At 36.8% G+C, this 21,230-nt stretch overlaps 1 protein-coding gene across 1 annotated transcript; it reads left to right on the top strand.

The window, feature by feature from the left end:
- Positions 1-4,570: 4,570 nt before the first annotated feature.
- LOC590711 (blastula protease 10) lies at positions 4,571-18,274 on the top strand. The gene is made up of 5 exons (XM_003727757.3): positions 4,571-5,122; positions 12,762-12,903; positions 13,224-13,423; positions 13,998-14,219; positions 16,022-18,274. The coding sequence occupies exons 1-5, from the start codon at positions 4,907-4,909 to the stop codon at positions 16,331-16,333; spliced, it is 1,092 nt and encodes a 363-aa protein (XP_003727805.2). The 5' UTR covers positions 4,571-4,906; the 3' UTR covers positions 16,334-18,274.
- Positions 18,275-21,230: the final 2,956 nt, after the last annotated feature.

The following is a 21,230-nucleotide window of genomic DNA, read 5'->3' as shown; positions in this document are numbered from 1 at the left end:
TTACCTTGTGATTCAAGATACTTACCCACTAGACCACATCACCTCTTCATTCGATTTGTTTTAATTATCATTCTGCTGTGCTCCTCTTCAAAATTATAGGGACATAAATATAGGCCTAGGAAGATATAGGGAGGAAGCCAAAACGAATGAGGCCCTCCCCATTAACATGATTGAAATAGAAAACATTAGATGGCAGACTTTTAAGTGTAAAAAGGCACCCCCCCCCCCCTTACGGAGAATTGGGATGGCACGACGGTGTGTCCTGTATTAATATGGATACTGTATGCTATGAATTGATCTATTTGATGATTGATTGATTGATTGATTGATTGATTGGTTGCTTGAATGATTGGTGGGTTGTGTTGGGGGCTGGTTGATCGATTGAAAGATAAACTGGTTGATTGATTGATTGGTTGGTTGGTTGACATGTTTGAGATAGAAAATATTCAATAGCAGACTTTTAAGTGTAAAAAAGCACCCCCCCCCCCCCCCCCCCGTTACGGAGAATTGGGATAGCATGGCGGTGTGTCCGGTACTTATATGGTTGAAACTGTATGCTATGAATTGATCTATTTAATGATTGATTGATTGATTGATTGATTGGTTGTTTGTTTTTGGAGGTTGGCTGATTGATTCATGTATTGATTGGTTGATTGATTGGATGGCTGATCGATTGACTGGTTGGTTGATTGACTGATTGGTTGGTTGTTTTGGGGGTTGGCTGATTGATTGATTGATTCGTTGACTGATTGATAGATAATATATTGATTGTTTGATCGATAGATTAGGTGGTTAATTGATTGACTCGTGCATGGGTTGATTGATTGGTCGGTAGGTTGTTTTGGGGTTGGCTGATTAATTGATTGATTGGTTGGATGGTTGTTTGATTGAATAGATGGATGATTTCATTGGTTGGTTGGTTGGTTGATTGATTATTTGATTGATTGACTGGTTGGTTGAAGATTGGTTTGACGGTTGATTGCTTGCTTGGTCGGTTGGTTAATTGCTAACCTGCTTGTTTGATAGCGTGCGAATAAATCAATTAAGTTCTGAGTCATGTTCGAGAGACTCGGCAATGCAGGATTAATGTTGTACTTCGCAATGAAATCATGAGTCGCCTAAGGTTAGTGTGGTTTGAGCATTAGAAGAGTTATCGGCCAGATGTTTAAAACAATCAACCACTTAGGCATCATCCCAATTTTGAGGTTGTTGTGGAAGTCATTCTCCTTGATAACATTATCATATTTTTTAAAGCTCAGTCACGTTCATCTAGTGAGGATCACTTCCATGAAACATAAACCTAACTGAGCGGTTTATTTGCTATTTTTTTAGCGAATGGTAGCTTGAAACGATGGCATGTCTTCCTGCTATATATATCGTATGAAAATAGCCCGAGCGAACTTTGGAATAACTTTACCAAAAAATATTTTAAAATTATCATAGCATTCGTATTTAAAAATAGAAGGAGAAAAAGTAGTAGTAGTAAGGACAAGGTTTCTTATTGATTATAATGAAGTCATTGAGCCATTCTTGAAATAGGGATCCAAGATATATCAATGTCATTAAGAGTGTGATCTTCCTTTAAAGTCGTAAACATGCCAACATTTAGACGATACCTGTGGGACGAGATATCCTAAATGTCAGTAATATTTTTATTTTTGTATACCCTATTTTGAATAGGATTTAAAATTAAAGAAGGGGGAATCATTAAAAGGGCATTTGTGGCACCCTTATAGTTTACATGCAAAAAAAAACCTTGGCAGTCGTTATGCATAACAGAGTGTCTGAGCTAAGAGACTTCCTCGAGACTGCATTCAATATGCCTTATACTGTAGCTGTCCTTTACACAACCAGAGACTGCCAAAGTCAGGCTCTGCTCAAGACTTTAACAACAAATGGGGCCAGTCACCACGAAATGAGTCCAGTGTCGCATTAAATAGCGATGTATAGTGTGTATGTACTGAAAATTGACCCACCTACCACATTATTTCTTTGTTTGTTGAAAGTTTCATTGAAATCGAATGATGGGAAGTGTGTTGTTGCTATGTTGTTGTTGACCAGACTATAATATGTTACGCATCATTAACTTTACACCTAATTATCTCAAAACTGGGTAATCCCATTGTTATAAAGTCCAATTAGGTTTTTGTTCATATTTCTGGATATAATTTATCAATTTTAATGTGTGACCCCTTAATTTAAAGCTTACTTAAAGTAGATTCATATAATACTTAAAAACAGGAATAAATTTTTTGACCAACTGGACTCATTTCGTGGTGACAGGCCCCAAATTAATGTCAGTATCACATGAGAGTCTGTGCCTAGAGGCTTCGTTGGGGGGGGGGGACGGGGGACGGGGGAGGGGGAGGGCAATTATCCTCATATCTGCCGTGTGAATAATTCAAACTTCTCCTTCTATTGGGTGAATTCAATATAATTATGTATACTATGGTATTTCTAAAATTTTATCAGGGTTTAATTTTTCGCTTTAATCTTCTCAAATGACAATTTAATATCTCGATACGTTTGATATGAACAAGGTTACATTTTGTAGAAATGTTTTGACTCGTCGTTTTGCCAAAGGTTTCCATCAATTAATTTAATTGCTGGATTTCATGGACACTTCGTGCATTATGTTAAGAAAATCTCCTTCCGCTTGTTAAAGTTGTCAAATTTCATTATAATTCTGATGTGAAATAATTCACTTGCACCTCAACATGAAGTATTGCGATTGATCAAGCATGATACGATTACTCTTAAAGCATAGATTCTAGTACAGTAGATAGAACGTCCATTGTACGGATATATTCAGTCTCATGACCCTTTGGTCTTATGTTCTCGTCGACCTTTGGTCTCGTGTTCCGTCCATCTAGCTGTAAAAACAAGAGTCACAAGATGACAACATTTGGCCTCATTGACCGTCGGCCTCATGAACCGTCGCGTAGGTCTCATGGACCTTTAGTTTATTTGCAATAGAAGACCTTCTCTCAAAACAAAATCGCACTCCTTTCGAAAAACCTTGTATGTCCCCTTGTGAAATGTGTAAAATAATCCAAACATTTAAATTACCATGAGTTGATTTTTTTCGAAAGTAGTTAAGATCGTGTTTTGAATCAACCGCCCCCCCCCCCCGCGGCTTAGTTTGTTGTATATTCAGTCTAGTTAACCGTCGGCCTAATGGACCGTTGCGGTCTAGTGAACTTTGGGCCTCTTGGAAACTAGGTGTAGTGAACGACCACTAATTCTTCGAGCTTTAGTACCTACCTTGAAACACGCTCTTTTAGAATGATGATTGGTTAATGAGGTCAATATTGTTGAGCTTTAGTTGGCTCGATAAGTGCTCACTGATCTCCCAATTACAAAAGAATTTCGACTTTATTTAATGATTTATCAGTCTATTTAAAAACAGCCATTTCATGAACATATATTGTAATATTTACCCATAATATGGAGTTAAAATCAAATTGTAATGCAATACAGGCTAACGATACTGTCAGTAGTAATTTTTGTCAATGCTCCAAAATTTGAAACAATGTGCGTTTCAGAATTTTTTGAGATGATCATTTCAATCATAAATCCTTGGTTCTGAGTATATTAATTGGCAGGAGTTGAAAACAATTAACCGCGTTCATCCAGCTGTTTGCACACAGTTACGTGTGTCCATTGATAATATGAGGAATGTCCGGAATTAGGTAGGGAACCCCTTTCTGATTAATTATGTCATTGGGGGAAAGGGGGCTCCTGTTATAGACAATCAAGTCTGTCACGTGACCGATGGACCTAATGAAGTGGCGAAGGTGGAGGGGTAGGAAGGGGGAAAGTTCTCGAGTGAATGATGATAAGTTTCAGATAATAATGTGGTTTGGTTTCTTTCTTGTTTATGTCCTTACCTGTCTACAAATATTCAATTATTCAATAACTGTCGGACATGATTGAGGGTTTAGAACAGCGATGGGTACTGCCGAATTCAAACTACCTGTACTTCAATGTTGGCTTACACAAACATGTCATGAGGATGGCCTAATTATATATATGATATGAATGACAAGAGAAGGTTAATAAAAATAGAAGGACGAGAAGCTAGTCTTTAATAATTTTCTTTCCCGAGCTTATCATCACAAGGATGCGCTTTACTTTTTTGTATTCTGCAGGAAGCTTTCATCAAGATTGGTGGGTTCTTCGGGGTACTTGAGGTGGGTGTGGGTAGGGGTGGAGTTAGGAGTTAGAGGGGAAAATTGGTCGAAACAACATAAAATACTGGTCTTCCGGAGCTATTTACCCATTGAGTACTGAGCAAAGGTGAAATTAGGCCTTTAGAAAGCCCCCTCCCCCTCCTCTGCGTATATGAATGCCCGCAAGCCCCCTCATTATTTCCACGTAGGACTGGTTATTGGAGTGCTAATTGTTTCTGATTGGCATTAATGGTGACACGCTCTCACGCGAGACTGATCGCTCTGTCTCTCTGTCTCTCAATCTGTGTGTGTGTGTGTCTCTGTCTGTCTGTCTCTCTCTCCCTCTCTCTCTGTCCCTATCTCTCTCTCTCTCTCTCTCTCTGTCTCTCTCTCTCTCTCTCTCTCTCTGTTTCTCTCTGGCACTCTCGTGATTGAAAAGGGGAATGTCGTCGCTTTGTTGCCCATGTCTTGTCGAAGTTGGATTTCAAACAGTCATGGTGGTCGGAGCCTCGGAGGAAACCAGTAATGTATGATCCTCGATCTGTGTGCTCAATACGCTAGGGGGTAACATCGGAGCCCACCGAGTGGTAAAACTCATAGCAGTCGAAAAGAATCAACCGCCCTTCAACAATCGAGCGACTCCAAGCAGTGTGTCCAATACCAAGGAATTTTCATCCATTACATCCATTTGTTGTCACGATACCGTCCAATGTTATTCATGCAGTAGTAGAATCATGGATCAAGCTTGGTTAATACTTGGAGTAGCTGTAGCATGTATCTACTTGGTCCAGCAGAGCGCTGCTCGCCCTTCACCGATTCCGCGCGACTCCTTAATAGAGGGCGTGGTCAATACCAAAGAATCGGGAATTCCCCTAGTCTACGGGGGGAATGCGACCAAACACCAGCTAGAGTTGCTCATCACGCACTTTGAAGCATTTTCTGACGGACAGGTAAGTTAGCCAACATGATAACAGAAAGAGTTGAGTTCTGGTCATACGATATTAAACATCGTGAAGAAATTGCTTGGAAGCAATCGGGGGAGAGTTTGTTTATGTAGTAAATAAAATTGGTAGATGTACATTATATACTTTGAGGATTTGGAATTAATACAATTTGAATATATGGGCTCATAATCCTGCCGAAAGTACTTGCACTGCGCTTAGAAATTGGTGTATGCACTAAAGATACATGTGGCATTACAAATTTTGGACCAAAGTTTTCAAACGTTTCCTTGCAATATTTGAATCTGAGAGCATTGAAGAACAATTATTCTTCCCTTGGGACACTTCTCCTATAAAATTCGTTTATACTGATATGAAAGGAAAAAGAAAGCACAATTTTTTGTTCTCACCTTTACGAGAAGTCCTCTGTTCTCTTTAAGATAATTGTCCCGTATGATAGGAGATGGAGGAATACAGAGAGGGGGTAAAAGAGAGGAGCATTAGAGAGGGGGTGTAAAGTAATTTCTTCTTGTTCACCTCACTCACTGTGATTCTAAATGGTTCAATTCTACATTCCTGATTCTGTGAATGTTTGTGAGTTCACATATCCGGTTACATTTTCTCGAACAACATTGCTCTATAGAGAAGAACTATCTCTGTCCTCGAATTTCGTATTAATACGGGAGTCATTGATTCAATCGGAAGTCTTTGTAAAATACGAAATTGATACGCGTGTGTAACTGATATACGTTACAAGAGATCACCGTCAGTTTTAATTTCCATTTGCTAGTATTACCATTTCCATTTGAAATGACATTGAGATGACACAAAGTATACTCTTTCTCAGTAAAAATACACTTAGGCCTACTTTTTACCCACCACAAAAGAGAAAAAAGATAATAAATGAAATAACGCCCGTTTGCTAAGCAAAATGTGAAAACTCTGTATATACATGTACATGTACTGAGAAAAAGAGGAAGCATACTTTTCTACAATTTGAAACCTTGTACGACATCGGTTGCAGGTTAATTTGTTGGCTTCATGAAAATGAAATTCAGTTAAAACTATATGATAATTTTACACGAGCAGTCGATGTTCATATAAAAGCTGGTTTGCTATTTCATGCTTTCGAATTATAGTTGAATTCACGGGCCAAAGGTGCTACTTAGATTTTAATTAATTATGATACATAATGAAGCTAAAAAGTTGCGTAGGGAATGTCCAGTTGTGATCGTAGTGGTAATGAGGGGGGGGGGGGGCATTGCTGGCCTATCTAGGTACTTCATCTTTCTCTCTCAAGAGTGGAATATACCAATACTTAATTACATGTGTACAATGGAGAGCAATTTCTATCCTATTTTTGCGTTGTTGTATTTTGTTTAATGTAATTTAGTTGTTCCCCTCTGTATTTTGTTATTCCTGTTCCCCTAACTTCCTCTTTATAACCTCCCTATCTCCCTCCCTCTCTCCATCATCCTCTCCCTCGCCTTTCAATCAGGGGACATACTCAGCTCCGTGCCCCCCCCCCCCTCTCGCCTGACTACACCGACGCAAATAATTATGATTCCCTTCGAGGGAGCGAGCCCACCCCTCCCCCCTCCCCTCCACCTTTCCCCTACCATACTGCACTTTTCTCAGTGAACTTTGTCTCAGATCCTTAAAAAATATCCTTGATTTAGCTCATACTGCAATCATAATTATAAACCTTTAGGTCAGTCAGGAATCCCATGACTGTTACAAGCCGATCGACTGTCTGATTATCAAGATATTTATGATTGAAAATCGAAATTTCATTTTGCGTTTTCCTAACGGTTCTCCTAACACTTCAGTCTATTGGGAAAAATGAGTATGGTAAAACCGGTCACTCAAAGATTTTTAACTGTTTTGAGGCACTTCATGATCATTTTGAAGCGCAATGTATTTAGGGTTTCAATATTACACCATATCACAGACACTGATAACACGTAGGGCTATGCATCTCAGATTTGACATTGTTACACGATGCCTTTAAAGTAGGACACGCCGACATGGGGGCAAATATGCACCTGTTATAATATATTTATTGGGGGAAGGTCAATGCAGGTTTTGTGTCGTGTGTTACCACGTCAATCAAACTAGATACGTCACAATGAACTCATCTTTGTATTAATGATTCCGGTCATATACAAATAGCACAATGTCTATTCTACACGCTGGTATACATGTATCTCCTTGAAGATCACAGCTTTTTAAATTGTGATATTTTGACTTAAAATGTTTACTATGAACAGCAAGAAGTAAGCCAGAGACCTTTTTGTTGTTGTAAAGGTTCATGATAATTACACTCTAATTAATGTGCGGGATTTTCGTTTCTGTCGAAAGAAAATAATTTCTAATACTCTCATATTTATATTCTATGTGTGTAGTCATTTGGATTATAATGAAGCATGCCTCCCTATTGAATAATCCCCTTCCCTCATCATCAAGATTATTGATTATATTAAATAAATTTGTAAATACATTATTAATGGAAGGATGCCCGATGAATTATTATCGGCCTACCTGTAATGCCAATTCATACTGGCAAATTCCCATTTATTCATCATTATCATGTTTATCAAAACAAACTTGATTCCAGGGTCATAATTGTGAATTTCCCTTATAGCAACACGAGACCTGAATATTTCACGTAAAGTTTGCAAGTATTTACCTTTAACTTAAGCTAGAAAGTGAACTTTCGATTTCTGAGAGAAAACAAATTACCCATTCCCTTCTGTTCATGTGCGTGCCTGCGAATTCCCCCTCCCCCGTATACATGCTACTTCCATTCACGTTGCAGTCTACTGGCAAATATCCAATACGAAGCTACCACTACTAAGCTCCTATAAGTAAACTAATTCCCCAGATGTGCAAATCTAACATTTCCGCTCAAAGAAAAAAGGAAAGACAACATTCAACCCAATGCCACACGAGGAACATCACGCCATAAGCCCGTAATAACCCATTCCGTGATTAACATGCGCTAGACTCTGGGGCTGTCTGCACTTTTTAATATTCAGGTGACAGAAGTAGAATAGCAGGATAGAGCTCATTGTGCTGTTATGAGAGAAGTATGCGACTGATGTAATCTAAAATAAGAACTATTCTCTTTTTTATCAAATTAATGGATTCGTGTCAATAATTCGTAAAGTGTTTATATTTAGATTGTTTCTAGCAATAAAACCTGGATTCGATTGATAATGAACAGCAGCTGATGCCGTTTATATTTGGACGCATAACAATTATAATGAAATACTGAATGTTATGACCAACTGGGTCATGGCAGAATTGTTAAAGTGCCTAATTGTTAATCATGATGAAAGCGAAATAATTTAGAAAAATATTTGAAAAGAGTTTGATATGAATCACTGAAATAAATTGTATTCATCTGCTTGCATTCCATTAAATTCAAGAGATAATCCCCCCACCCTCTCCTTCCCTGCCCTAAAAAACTTATAGGTTACTGTGTATATGAATACCTGCCTGTCACGTCTGTTATCCCATTCTCTCTCTCTCTCTCTCTCTCTCTCTCTCTCTCTCTCTCTCTCTCTCTCTCTCTCTCTCTCTCTCTCTCTCCTCTCTCCTCTCTACCACTCGCGCAAATTAAATGTTCTATAAATAGAACAGCTAAATTATTCTGAGTACGTGTAATCTAAGTGGATGTTCCGGTAGAAACCTCAAACAAGTATCATGTATCGCTCAGAGTGGAGGGGAAAAAAATCTCACATGAATGTTCATTCAATTTCCCTCCCAGACACCAAGAGGGGAGGTGGTGATATGTTGGGCATGTGTTCCCTCGTCTCGTGTATGCTTCGGCCATCCATCATAGGAAAAATCTCCCCCCCCCCCCCTCTCCCGTGAGTGAATTTGATTAGTGAATACATCCGGTGTTATCAATTCTTTAAACAACCCCCATTTTTATAGCAAAGCCCCCCTACCAGCCGGTCCTTGGTATTATAGTATCAACTCTGATCACACGCATTCTCTTTTGTCTACCCACTTCCTCTTTCATTCTATTTTCACGTTATTATTAATCGGTGTCCTTATCTTTTCGACGCCCCCCCCCCCTCCCCCCTCTCTCTCTCTCTCTCTTTCTCTATACCTTATCTCCGATTTCCGATCACGTCTTTTTTTTAAATGAATAAAATTGATTTATTTGACAAAGAGATGTAAGATGCGTTCCCCCTGCCAGATAATGCTTCACACATCCCCTTCCACCTTATCCCTACCCCCTCACACACACACACACACACACTTTCTCTCTCTCTCTCTCTCTCTCTCTCTCTCTCTCTCTCTCTCTCTCTCTCTCCCTCTCTCTTCCTCTCTCCCTTCAATCCTTCCCCGTTTCTCCATCGCTTGCTCTCAAATTATTCATACCAAAAGGAAATGAAATACACTTTGGCTGATTGACAACGTTATAATTATACATCGTCGTTGTACTGGTAAAATCTTTACATTCATATGCCTGCCTGCATCTTACGTATTTCATTATTTATTATGACATCCTCAATGCAATTTCCATTTAAAATGATTACATAACTCAACTTAGCAATGTCTGAAAAACTTACTATGTAAAGGATTATGTAGCGGTGTGATAGGATCAAACACAATTTGTTTACGATTTGTTCACCATTTTCTCACCATTGATGTGAGAGTCTGATAGTGTATGCTAGGCTTTACAGTACCTATGTTTAACATGACATAATGTGAACGATATCCTCGGTCATCAAAAAGACGGCGAACATAATACCACAATACCAGGAAACAAAATCATTTCTGCACTAAACCTCATAATCGGCAGTGGTTACACCTGTTCAATTTAATTTCCGTTACTAAAGCAACAACAAAATTAACAATCTAAATTACATCAAACAGGAAGAACTCAAGGAGTTAACCACATTTTAATTAGGGCCCACAGAACCTTTCTTTTCTCCATTGCGCAGGTAACTTTTAATAATAATTATTTATAAAAGTTACTTATAAAGCGCTTATCACCGAAGTCTCTAAGCGCCTTTGTGGCGCTTTTTTTTCCTTCTATCATTATTGTTCTGCCACACTGTTGTTTTCACATGTTTTCATTTCAAATTGTTCATAATAGTTTTATACACAAAATTACATGCAAATGGTGTCTCGAACATATCTTACAGGAAACTACTGCATTCCAAACGCAGTCACACAAACCCTCTTCCGCACTTTCATTAATTAGTTAAGTCATTACTATGATTACGTCGTGTAAAATACGCTTTGTACAAGGCGAACATGAGAAATATCATTCTAAAGAACTATAGCTGGAGTTAAAGAGACAACATTAACCGCAATGCTGATATTCAGATCACATGGTTGGAATTAGGCGGAAGTCTAAATCAAATAACAGAACGACAAGCAATTCGATTTAAACTACTTTTTCAAAACAGGGGACAAGTCGCGAAATGGAATAAAACGGATACACGCAGTGTTTAATAAAAGACAACAGACATGGAAAGTAAATTTATGCATCAAAATGATAGGGTGTTCTAACAGAGAAGTGACTCAGTGCTTAAAAGTCTAAACTAATTCTGACTGGGGTGAAACGTACTTACTGATTAGGGGAAGTTTTTAATTACTTTCACGAGGGAAAAAAGAGAACACGAGGTCATGGGAATGTCATCTAAAATTATCATCGAAGAAAACAAAACAAAAGTAGTGCCCGAGTTCAGAGCTTTGCAACATGCTTGCTCACAACCTTATGACGTTCGAGCACGAGTACTAATCCGGTCGGGGTTTACACTTTTTCAGAAGAATGACTCTCGAAATGCCGGAGATACAGAGGCGTATACAGGGCGTAGCCAGGGGGCGCTTGGGCTTGTGTTCATGCTTATGGTAGTGGTGGTATGTATTAAATTAACAACCATGAATGAACAGGAATAAAAGTGTTTTTGTAAGTAAATAACGTGATAAGGTACATGTATATTTATCCCGAACGTAGACAATTGTGATACAGTTAGGGCGTTTACGTCTATAAGCTTTCATATAACTAATTGTGTTGTCATAAATATTTGCTATCTGTATTAACTTTGCTCACAATGACTAATCTTAGTTACATGTCTTTAGTTTAATGTTTTTATATTTCGTTCTTGTAACTATTTAAATATACTTGTACTTGCTTGTTTGTTACTTTGTAAAGCCCATAGAGAAACTTCGGTTTATTACGCGCTCAATAAATCTATCTTTATTATTATTATTATTATTATTATGGTCCAACAACTATTCTACGAAAATTAGATGCTCAATCGACAATTGCTTCTCGCTCAGTTTCCTACACTTCACCTGACTAACAAAATGTATTACTGCAACCCTGAACCAGCCTAAACCTTATTTCCAATCCTAACCCTAACCCTATGCCTGTGGCAAAATAAAATCCACAGTAAATTTTACATGAGCAATTATTGGATCAGAACATGGAAAGGGTGGGGGGGGGGGTGGTCACCGGGAAATACCTCATGAATTATTGAGTAGACAAGTTTGTTCTGATACAAGGTGGGTATAGCCCTGACAGTGTGCATAATACAGTCATGCCGATGGTATTTTGAGCTATTGCTAACAAGTGGTTAGGGGCTCCATGATCTACCCCTAAAAATAGAAGCCATGATAATCCCAATCTGTCAACTGGTATCGTTTAGTCCACACCTATAGAGCATAATGCGGTATATAGGTAGATTCACTGTACAGTAGGGAAACTGTACAGTTGTACAGTTGCCTTTCTTAACCCAGGTGCCTGACTTGTGTAAAAGGACCGATACCCAATATTTGTTTTATTTCGTCTGCTGCAGGGTTGATGTCAGGAATCCGGTTAGAGAAAGAAATTTCCAAGAATTATCACGATTTTTATACTTTGAACACTGCTGAAGTTAATTATTCCTTTTAGTCGACCTGTTCGAAACGTCGAGCAACTCCTCTTACCCTTCCTCTCAAACCAGCGTTTTTGTTCTCCTTAGAACTATGAGCTCAAGAAAGATTACCAACAATTGTATTCAACACTACCGCCAGTCATTTTCAGGACTCTCCAATCCTCTCCCCTCTCTTCCACATGGTGCAACCGTAAACCTACCGTGTATAGGTACAATGTAGTTTTGCGAGGCGTATAGTTGGATAATATTTTAAAGCAAGAACTACGTCATTGGGCAGTTGTGCGGGGGTGAATTAAATTTGGGAGTTGTTGTCCGGGATGACACTCCGGTGGAATGTCGGCTTGATGCATACATAAACAATAAATAAGTAATCGTGGTAATAAATTATATTTAATCATGCATAAGTCTTTGTTAAGTGCATCATTACAAAGTACTTAATTCACCTGTTACGGATATTTTTGTTCTCAATAGTCAGAATGCAAAATGCATTCATTAATTCTCGCTAGGAAGGACAAACGTTACGGCTTGTCCTACCTAACAACACGTAATATATGCAATTTACATTCTGACAATAGAAATACAATTATTAGTGACAGGGGAATGCAGTAATTTGTAACGAGGTACTTAACAAAAAGTGTTACATTATATTTGACTACATGTACATTACTAAAATAGTCAATTGTCAAAAAAGAGGAAGCTGGGTATTGATTTAATCTGCTCATTTTTTGTTTTGGTACTTTCAGGATGAAACTGACGTCACCGCATCAAAATCGTCGTCCCTTCACAGTAAAACGGTTCAATCTCGAGCAAAGAGGAAAGCTGTAGAACCTGAACATTTCTGGCCGTATGGAATCATTCCGTTTGAGATGACAGATACGTATACAGGTAAGATGTCCTTTGGTACGACATTAATCCACATTCACTACTCTTCACCCAGGTGTAAACGGACACGTGACAAATGTTGGGGTAATAAAAAATGCAAGGCCATTAGGTATGCTGATGAGGCTCCCATTCTTTGCATAATTTTCATTTAAAGATAAAGACCAGTTATGATCATGCGATTCCATTGTGAAAGAAACGTTGTGGAATCGATCAGAAAAGTTTGATCACATGATTGGTAATAAAAACTTTCATTTCATTTTTTGAGAGGGGGGCGTTTCCAAAACTGGTCTTTACCTTTAATCTTGTTTGTTTTTTCTCATCAGAAGTAGAAAAGATCGAGATTTACGAAGGCATGATAACTTGGGAGCAAGGTACATGCGTCCGTTTTGTGCCCTTCAAACCTCTACTAGCTAAACAGCTCGGCCATTCTGATAGACTTTATGTCGAGAAACGAAAAATCTGTACGTCATTCCTTGGTCGGAGGGTTAAAGGGCGCCATCTCATCTCAGCTTGTCCACATTGGGTAAGATTTCAGTTCTCATTTTAATTTCATTCATGTCCTATTCTGTCAAATTTCCTTTTTGTAGAATCATAAACCTTAAAACTCATAATTTGTTCCTTCTTTGTAAAAAAAAAAATAATATGCGTACATGATTTATTATTTTTTATGTTGATACTATGTGATGTTTAATTTTAAATGAAAAGGATCAAAATATGACAACAAAACAAATGAAATGAACTAACAATAAAATACCCATGTCGAGGAAAAACGTAATGTTATTTAAAAAAGTAATTCATAAAAAATAATTTGGAACCAATTCTTTGACAAGATTTTTTAGGATTACATACTTTAATATTTTCCGTGATTAGTAATTCCATCACCGGTGAATGAAAAATACTAATAGTATAATATGTCTCTATATGATTGCATACGATTTTTTTTTTTGTCATGGTGTAATGTTAATAATGCCTCATGTTTAAACAACTTTGTAAATACAAGGAAACCCTTTAAATTAAAAATATTGACTCTTGCGATTGAATTGAAAAAAAGAAGAACAAAATAATATCAAACATGATCAACGTCCTTATCGTTGCAGACGTATACGATGGTTCACGAGCTCGGGCACGCTGTCGGTATGCGACATCAGCATCAAACACCTGATCGTGATCAATATATCAACATCCATTGGGAGAACATTGACGAGAAGGTTAATCTCAAGCAGTCGTTCGGCATCGTAAAAGATCAATCGCTCTACGACCAGTCGTTACTTAAAGCCATCCCGTACGATATCGACTCTATCATGCATTATCCTTCTAATGTAAGTTCTTCGACATTGCAGTTTTCAGTCTAAATTAGCTGAATTCGTTTTTCCTGTTCTATTGGGCATCACTTTTATTTTTATTCATATTTAAAAATTGATTTAATTGAACGTGGTTTGAGCCGAAGCATAAATCGTGGTCAATTAATTGTCACGAAAGGATATCAGGTGAACTATTTATGTTAGGGAAAATGTATGTATGCTTTAGAATCGGTGTGTTGAAGAAAATCAATCCTAATAAGTTGTTGTTGTTGATTGTTTTACCCCAAAAAGTTGGCTATGTCCGAACCACATGAAGATTGTTGACCAAAATGTTACTTCCTTCTGTATGTCATTCCGTAATGAAGTATAACACATTCAATATTTCATTCAATTTGATGAGTGGTTGATTGGAAACCTAAATGTTGTGAAAGTACCTCATATCAGATATTAAACTGTGTTATCAGTTTGTATCTACACTGTTGCTCATAACGGTGGAATATTTTTTTTTATCCCAATTTATGGAATTATTTTAAAAATAATTTAAAAATACTAGATCTAGATAATAGTATACAGTCTCAGATTTTATTAAATAATAATTTGCCGATATGTGTTTTGAATGACTGCTAAAGCATGTATATTATGCTACTATGTTTATTAACTAGGGAACCTATGCCCTTAAGTCATAAATGACAGTAATGAGGATTAATGTCTCACAAAAGGGCACTAATATAGCACATCGACACGGTGTTGATCCTGGGGCCTCACAGTTACGAGGCCATTGCTTTGTCACTGAACCATGACTGTACGCAGCGGGGGCTATGGTAGGGGGCAGTTTCCATAAATTTAAAAAAAAAACAGAAAATGCAATAAATTTTCAATAATTTATTGCATTCTACCCCGGTCCCCAACATAAACAAATCTTCTGTGTGCCCATGCCTTGAGCCATAATGCATGGCCGTCCAGAGGATTTTTTATGTTGGGGACCGGGGTAGAATGCAATAAATAATTGAAAATTTATTGCATTTTCTGTTTTTTTTTTAATTTATGGAAACTGCCCCCTACCATAGCCCCCGCTGCGTACAGTCATGGTTCAGTGACAAAGCAATGGCCTCGTAACTGTGAGGCCCCAGGATCAACACCGTGTCGATGTGCTATATCAGAGCCCTTTTGTGAGCCATTAATCCTCATTACTGTCCTTTATGACTTAAGGGCATAGGTCCCCTAGTTGATAAACATAGTAGCATAATATACATGCTTTAGCAGTCACGCAAAACGAATATTGGCAAATTATTATTCAATAAAATCTGAGACTGTATACTATTATCTAGATCTAGTATTTTTAAATTATTTTTAAAATAATTCCATAAATTGGGATAAAAAAAATATTCCACCGTTATGAGCAACAGTGTAGTTAAATATATATGTTATTCTTCGTTAAAAACAGAAAATCCGCTGGAAATTTCATCTCGTAACGCTTGGAATTGGCTTTTACTTGTATAATTTAGTGTAGGGAATTAAGGCCGCAAGAAAAATATTAGAACGACAAATTGGACATGAATAATTTCTAAAGCAATTTTTTCACCATGAATTATTATTAATTTAAAACTTAATGCCATCCGTTATTTAAATGTGGGCAACCGTCCTTAAAATGTTCATTGAACATTTTAAATGTCGATCGCAACGTTACTGTCTGTCATTTATTCCCACTCCACTCTTTTTGACTCTCTCTCTCTCTCTCTCTCCCCCCCCCCCCCCCTCTCTTCTCTCTCTCTCTCTCTTTCCACTTATCTATCTCTCGGTCTTCTATTCTCTTAATCCAGGCGTTTTCAAAGCACTTCGCGTTACCAACAATAACAGTCAAGGACAAACCAAATCATATAATCGACTGGAGGACCAAGCCTAGCTTCTACGATCTCAAGCTCGTTAACCTCATGTATAAATGCGGCAACCACTGCGGCTTCAAATTGGACTGTCAAAATGGCGGATATCAGAGTCCCACCGACTGCCGCGTCTGTCTATGCCCACCGACCGTCTGGGGAAAGATGTGCGAGAGGGCGTCCAAACCGTTTGATGATGGACAAAATAAACCCTGGTATACCAAAACACTGTTTGAGCAAGAGTGGTGGATATAATAAATAATAAGTTATTTTCCGCGGGAAACGGTGATAATTACAATCACCATCAACTCTTTCAATTAATTTTAGATTAAACATTCGAATTCAAAAGAAAAAATGTCACTCTTTTTCGTAATTTTAATAAGGAGAGAGAGAAAAAAAGGAGATTTTAGAAGGTAATATTTTCTATCCTGTATGCAAATTAATAAACTACTTACTGGTAACGATTGCAGGAGCTGTATTTTCAATATAAATAAAATTGGTTTTTAAATAATTACGCAATTGGTAACCATTTGGAAGAGACTCACTATAAATTAGGCAAATCAATTGGGCAAAATGAATTTCTGTTTCGGTTTAATAAAATTTGGAGTGGATTATTAGGCTATTATTATTATTACATAAACAATTCATTTTAATATAAACATGGCAGGCATGTAGCTCTTATTGAGTGCCGGTAAAATTTAAGGAAAAATATTCTACATTTTTCCTTTTGTTATTATAGTTCTATCAGTTTCTTCATTTTAATTTTACAAGGGAATTTAGTGGCTTGCAAGTTTATTTTACGCATTGTTATCTTATCCGTTGATGTCCATTGACAAATATCTGTAACCCACGTAGATAGAAAAGAGGTGTTCACAATTAAAAATATTCTTAGTGTTGTTTCACTTTCCCTCTTTAGGATTGACCGACACGTGTTCCGGTGACTATTGCTCCGCGGTCAATATCTTAAAGGAAAATCCAGACTTGATAGCAAACTACACTGTAAAAAAATGAATACAAATCAGAAAAGCAGACTGTTAAAAGTTTGAACAAAATCCGAAACCAATAAGAAAGTTATAAATATACTATGGAAATTGAAATTGGCTGATTCGGGAATGTCACTTTGACGTATTTTCGACAAATTTGTTCTAGAAGAGAAAATTATTAAAATGTCAATTTTTCAAAATGCATGACTCAGCATTGTCTTTTCTCTTCAGAGGACCTATATGCTATTTATAATATATTTTGAGCAGTGCTCCAAGGAAGAACGCACTTAGGAGAAAATAGAATTTTATAATATTTTGTACACGAAAAAAAGGATAGTTTTCCGTGACAATGGCATACTTCATTGACCAAATTGCCAATTTGAGATTCGCATAGATTTAGTGATCATATATTTCGAACATTAATAACATTGAATATATTCCTGGTACGGTTTATTTCAAACTTTCACCATTCAGTTTATCTTAAATATCTGCTTTTCTAGAACACGTACAAAATGGACTTAATTTTTACCAAGTTGGATTGCCAATTCAAGTTTAGGTTTACGTGTGATGAAATAAAGTGTGGAGCAGATGTCGGATCAATATATTCATAGAATAGCGTACATGTAGGTCAATATTCTTAGTAATCATATTTTTTTTCTTCAGTTGAGGATGAAACAATCTGTTGAGAGCCAGAAGGGCAATCCTTATTGCGTAAACCGCTATGAATTAACGTCCTTCTGGCTCTTATGTGCTGTAACATTCAACTGGTTCTGTGATATCAAATGCAAGCAGACGATACTCAAATAAGTACTAAACGTGTGTGTTTATAATTATTAAATTCATTTTATTTCATGACCAGTACAAGTAAGTATTGTAAGAATGCGACGCTTTATACATTCCTTCGCTTCAATTTGTGGTAATTTCAATGAACATGCTTTTCAGAGGAAAACAATGGAAAAAATAATCGGTATTTTAGACAGAGAAGTATGCATTGTATGTATTAAAGTTGAATGAATGTTAAAGTTGAATGAATTGCATTGAATAATGAGGCGAATTGTCTTAAGTATCATATAGAACATAACATGGATGACTAATATTTATGCAATATCTTATTTACATGATTTAAGCAATTTAAAACGGTTATTCGATATAATGAAAAGAGAAAGGACATACTGGGTAAATAAATGCTACTAACTTAATGCAAACATGTTAATCATTTTGTTTCAAGGCTTGAATATTAGGAATGTAGATCGTAGATAGAGAAAGTGAGAGAGAAGGAGAGAGAGAGGTAGAGAGAGAGAGATAGACGGAGAGAGAGAGAAATATAGAAAGAGAGAAATAGAGAGAGAGAGAGAGAGAGAGAGAGAGAGAGAAAAAAAAAAGTTGTGAGTCGTTAGAAAATAACTTTGATATGTTCATATTTTTAGGCATCGTTGTTAAGCATTTTTTTATTTTTACATCATACAGAAACTAGGATATAAACATGATAAACATTAAATAAGCCCAACATATGAAGAAATGCAAAATCTGAATGGGCACCAGCGAAATAAACTAAAAAAGTACAAAGTAACAGTACATGATACAATTTCTGAATGATTATCCTTAAACCAAATTATCATGAGATTCGTTTTTTTGTTGTTAAAGGTAATACAAAGTTTTGGTATGGGGTCATGAATTTCGTTCAAATGAACATATTGGAAGCATATGCGATCCTACAATATTCAGTGATCGTTGTCGCGGTTGAAATCGAGTCTAAAGTCATGAAATTATAAATAATAAACACTTTATGTTGTATAGCTCCCTCTCAAGGTCAATATATTAATTAAGCCATGAAACAAGGTTTCTTGACTACATTCGACCAATTTGCTATTTCCGTTTGGAAATCATTTATCACAACTACATATTCTGAGATTTTCATGGTCGCAGCTACTGTTGTACGGCCGTAGGCCCTATTTGAAATTTATCAAAATTTACCGGGAGCACCGCTAAATTTAGATATTCCATTTTTCTCGAAAGCAAATATGTTTCAGGGGCTAACATTTATAGTGCTTATAATGCAACTACATGGGCATCCAAATATGTCAAAATTGTAAAGAATTACTATCCAGCTAATTTTCAAAATTTACCAAAACTTTGTACTACCTTTAATGGTCATTGACAAAATACATGTACATTAGCTTATTGTTCTAATATATGTATTTGCATTTGGCAATTACACAGTATTTTTACATATGGCACTTTGTCCAATCACAAACAGGTGATCGTAGCCCTCTGGATAAAATTCGACTTCTGTTGGTAACATGACAAATATACATGAATACAATTTCATTATTCAAATTACGTAAATCTACAACTGACGTTCTACACTCAGAGTAATATAACGTAATTAATTCTACGAATAAATCACATTCAGAAGCGATTACCAACAATACAAACGGAGGTTAAAACTTGCAGACATGATCAAATAATAGTCCAAAAGAAAATTAATTATTAAATTTATATATATATTTATATACTTTTTTGTTTTGCATTACGAATTCAAAGATTTATACAAAAAAAGCAACAAATTCTCTCACCATGCGTTTTACAAATAGTATCGACAAAAAGTAGAAAGGTAAAATATACATTAACAAACAAAATAAAGAAACAAAAGCAAACAAACCAAACCAACCAAAAAACATCACCAAAAAAACACACAATTCATTACTGTATTATGTTACAAATATTTACAAGTGTTTCAATCAGAGAGTCTGTTTTATTCAAACAGTTCTCGATTGATATAGCTATGCCCGGCCAAGCCTCTTGTTTTATGGACATATCCATATTGGGTCGCCGAAGCGTACCCTAAAGTATAACATTGAATATTAATACGATACACAATTCATTGTATTTAAAGGCGGGGTATTCTACTGACATTTCTTCCGATGTACGTATACTGCCATCTATTGTTCATTATGTCCCAATGTGTCGACAACCGTGTCCCACAATGCATCAATATATGACGATGCTTGGGTATAGGACCCGGAAAGCGCTCTATGTACGCCTTCACTGAAGATTGCTAGTCTTCTATTGTTAGACCACAAAGGATGACTTTGTGGTCTAACCACCTTCAGACCACTCCACATAAACTCTCCCTCAGCCCGAAGGAATCCCTCGCAACCGGCTCCAGTGAGACTTGGCCTACCTGGCTTAGCCTCAACCGCCTAAGAACTGGCTACGGTCGATGCAGAGTCCTAATGCAGAGGTGGGGTCTAGGAGACGAACAAACGGCATGTGAATGCGGCCAGGAACAGACAATGGAACACCTGCTAGTCTGCCCACTCCTGTCAGAGCCATGCACCCAAGATGACCTGGAAGCCGTTAATTGCCGTGCTAAAGCCTGTGTGGACCATTGGACGGGACTTGTGTAGTGACTCGATAAGAAGAAGAAGACTGAAGATTGCACAATTGAAAATACATTACAGCAGTGGTAGCGATATCGGTAAAATACCCAGCATTTACAACTGAATACAGAAAAAACTTTAAAACTTGCAAATGTTCAAAAGGAACGATTTTAGCGAAATAATAACAAATACAAATAATTATCATAATGTAAGTCACTCTTCACAATAATAAATTTGCTTATGTTCCGCAATATTATTCGTATTATTATCATTATTACAATTATAATTGTTAGTATTATTATCATTAATATCATTATCAAGATTGTAGCAAGGTAGTAAATTGGTAATACAACCATATTATTTATCAAAAATTGAAATCAAGTTTGAAATGTAAATATAACTTTGTTTTTCCAACAGAACCAGGTTTCCTTAACTAAAGGATTTAATCGAGATGTGTTTTGTTTACGTCTGGTACTTAATGTTGTATTGTGACAACTGGTGACCCAGACTATGTTATTCAAAATTCAAATGATTTTATTTCTCATGCAAAATATAATACAAGAATAATTATATCACAACAAATATGTTTTGAAACGACAAATACAATGGAAAAAGCACGAGAAAAGAGGAACTAACTTGAAGCAGAGCTAGTTGAAGTGTTAGAACTATATTTTTGTTTATCTTTGTCAATGAAATGATAATAGATCCCATGCATATTTTCCTCACTTGGTTCCCTCCCCCGCAACAAATTGCCCCCCCCCCCCCGTGACTTGGACTCCCCATGAC

The sequence above is a fragment of the Strongylocentrotus purpuratus genome, unplaced genomic scaffold (assembly GCF_000002235.5).
Source record: "Strongylocentrotus purpuratus isolate Spur 01 unplaced genomic scaffold, Spur_5.0 spur5_scaffold_11, whole genome shotgun sequence".
NCBI classification, from domain to species: domain Eukaryota; kingdom Metazoa; phylum Echinodermata; class Echinoidea; order Camarodonta; family Strongylocentrotidae; genus Strongylocentrotus; species Strongylocentrotus purpuratus.
The sequence above is the reverse complement of the archived record's forward strand: the minus strand, read 5'-3'. Positions and strand labels throughout refer to the sequence as shown.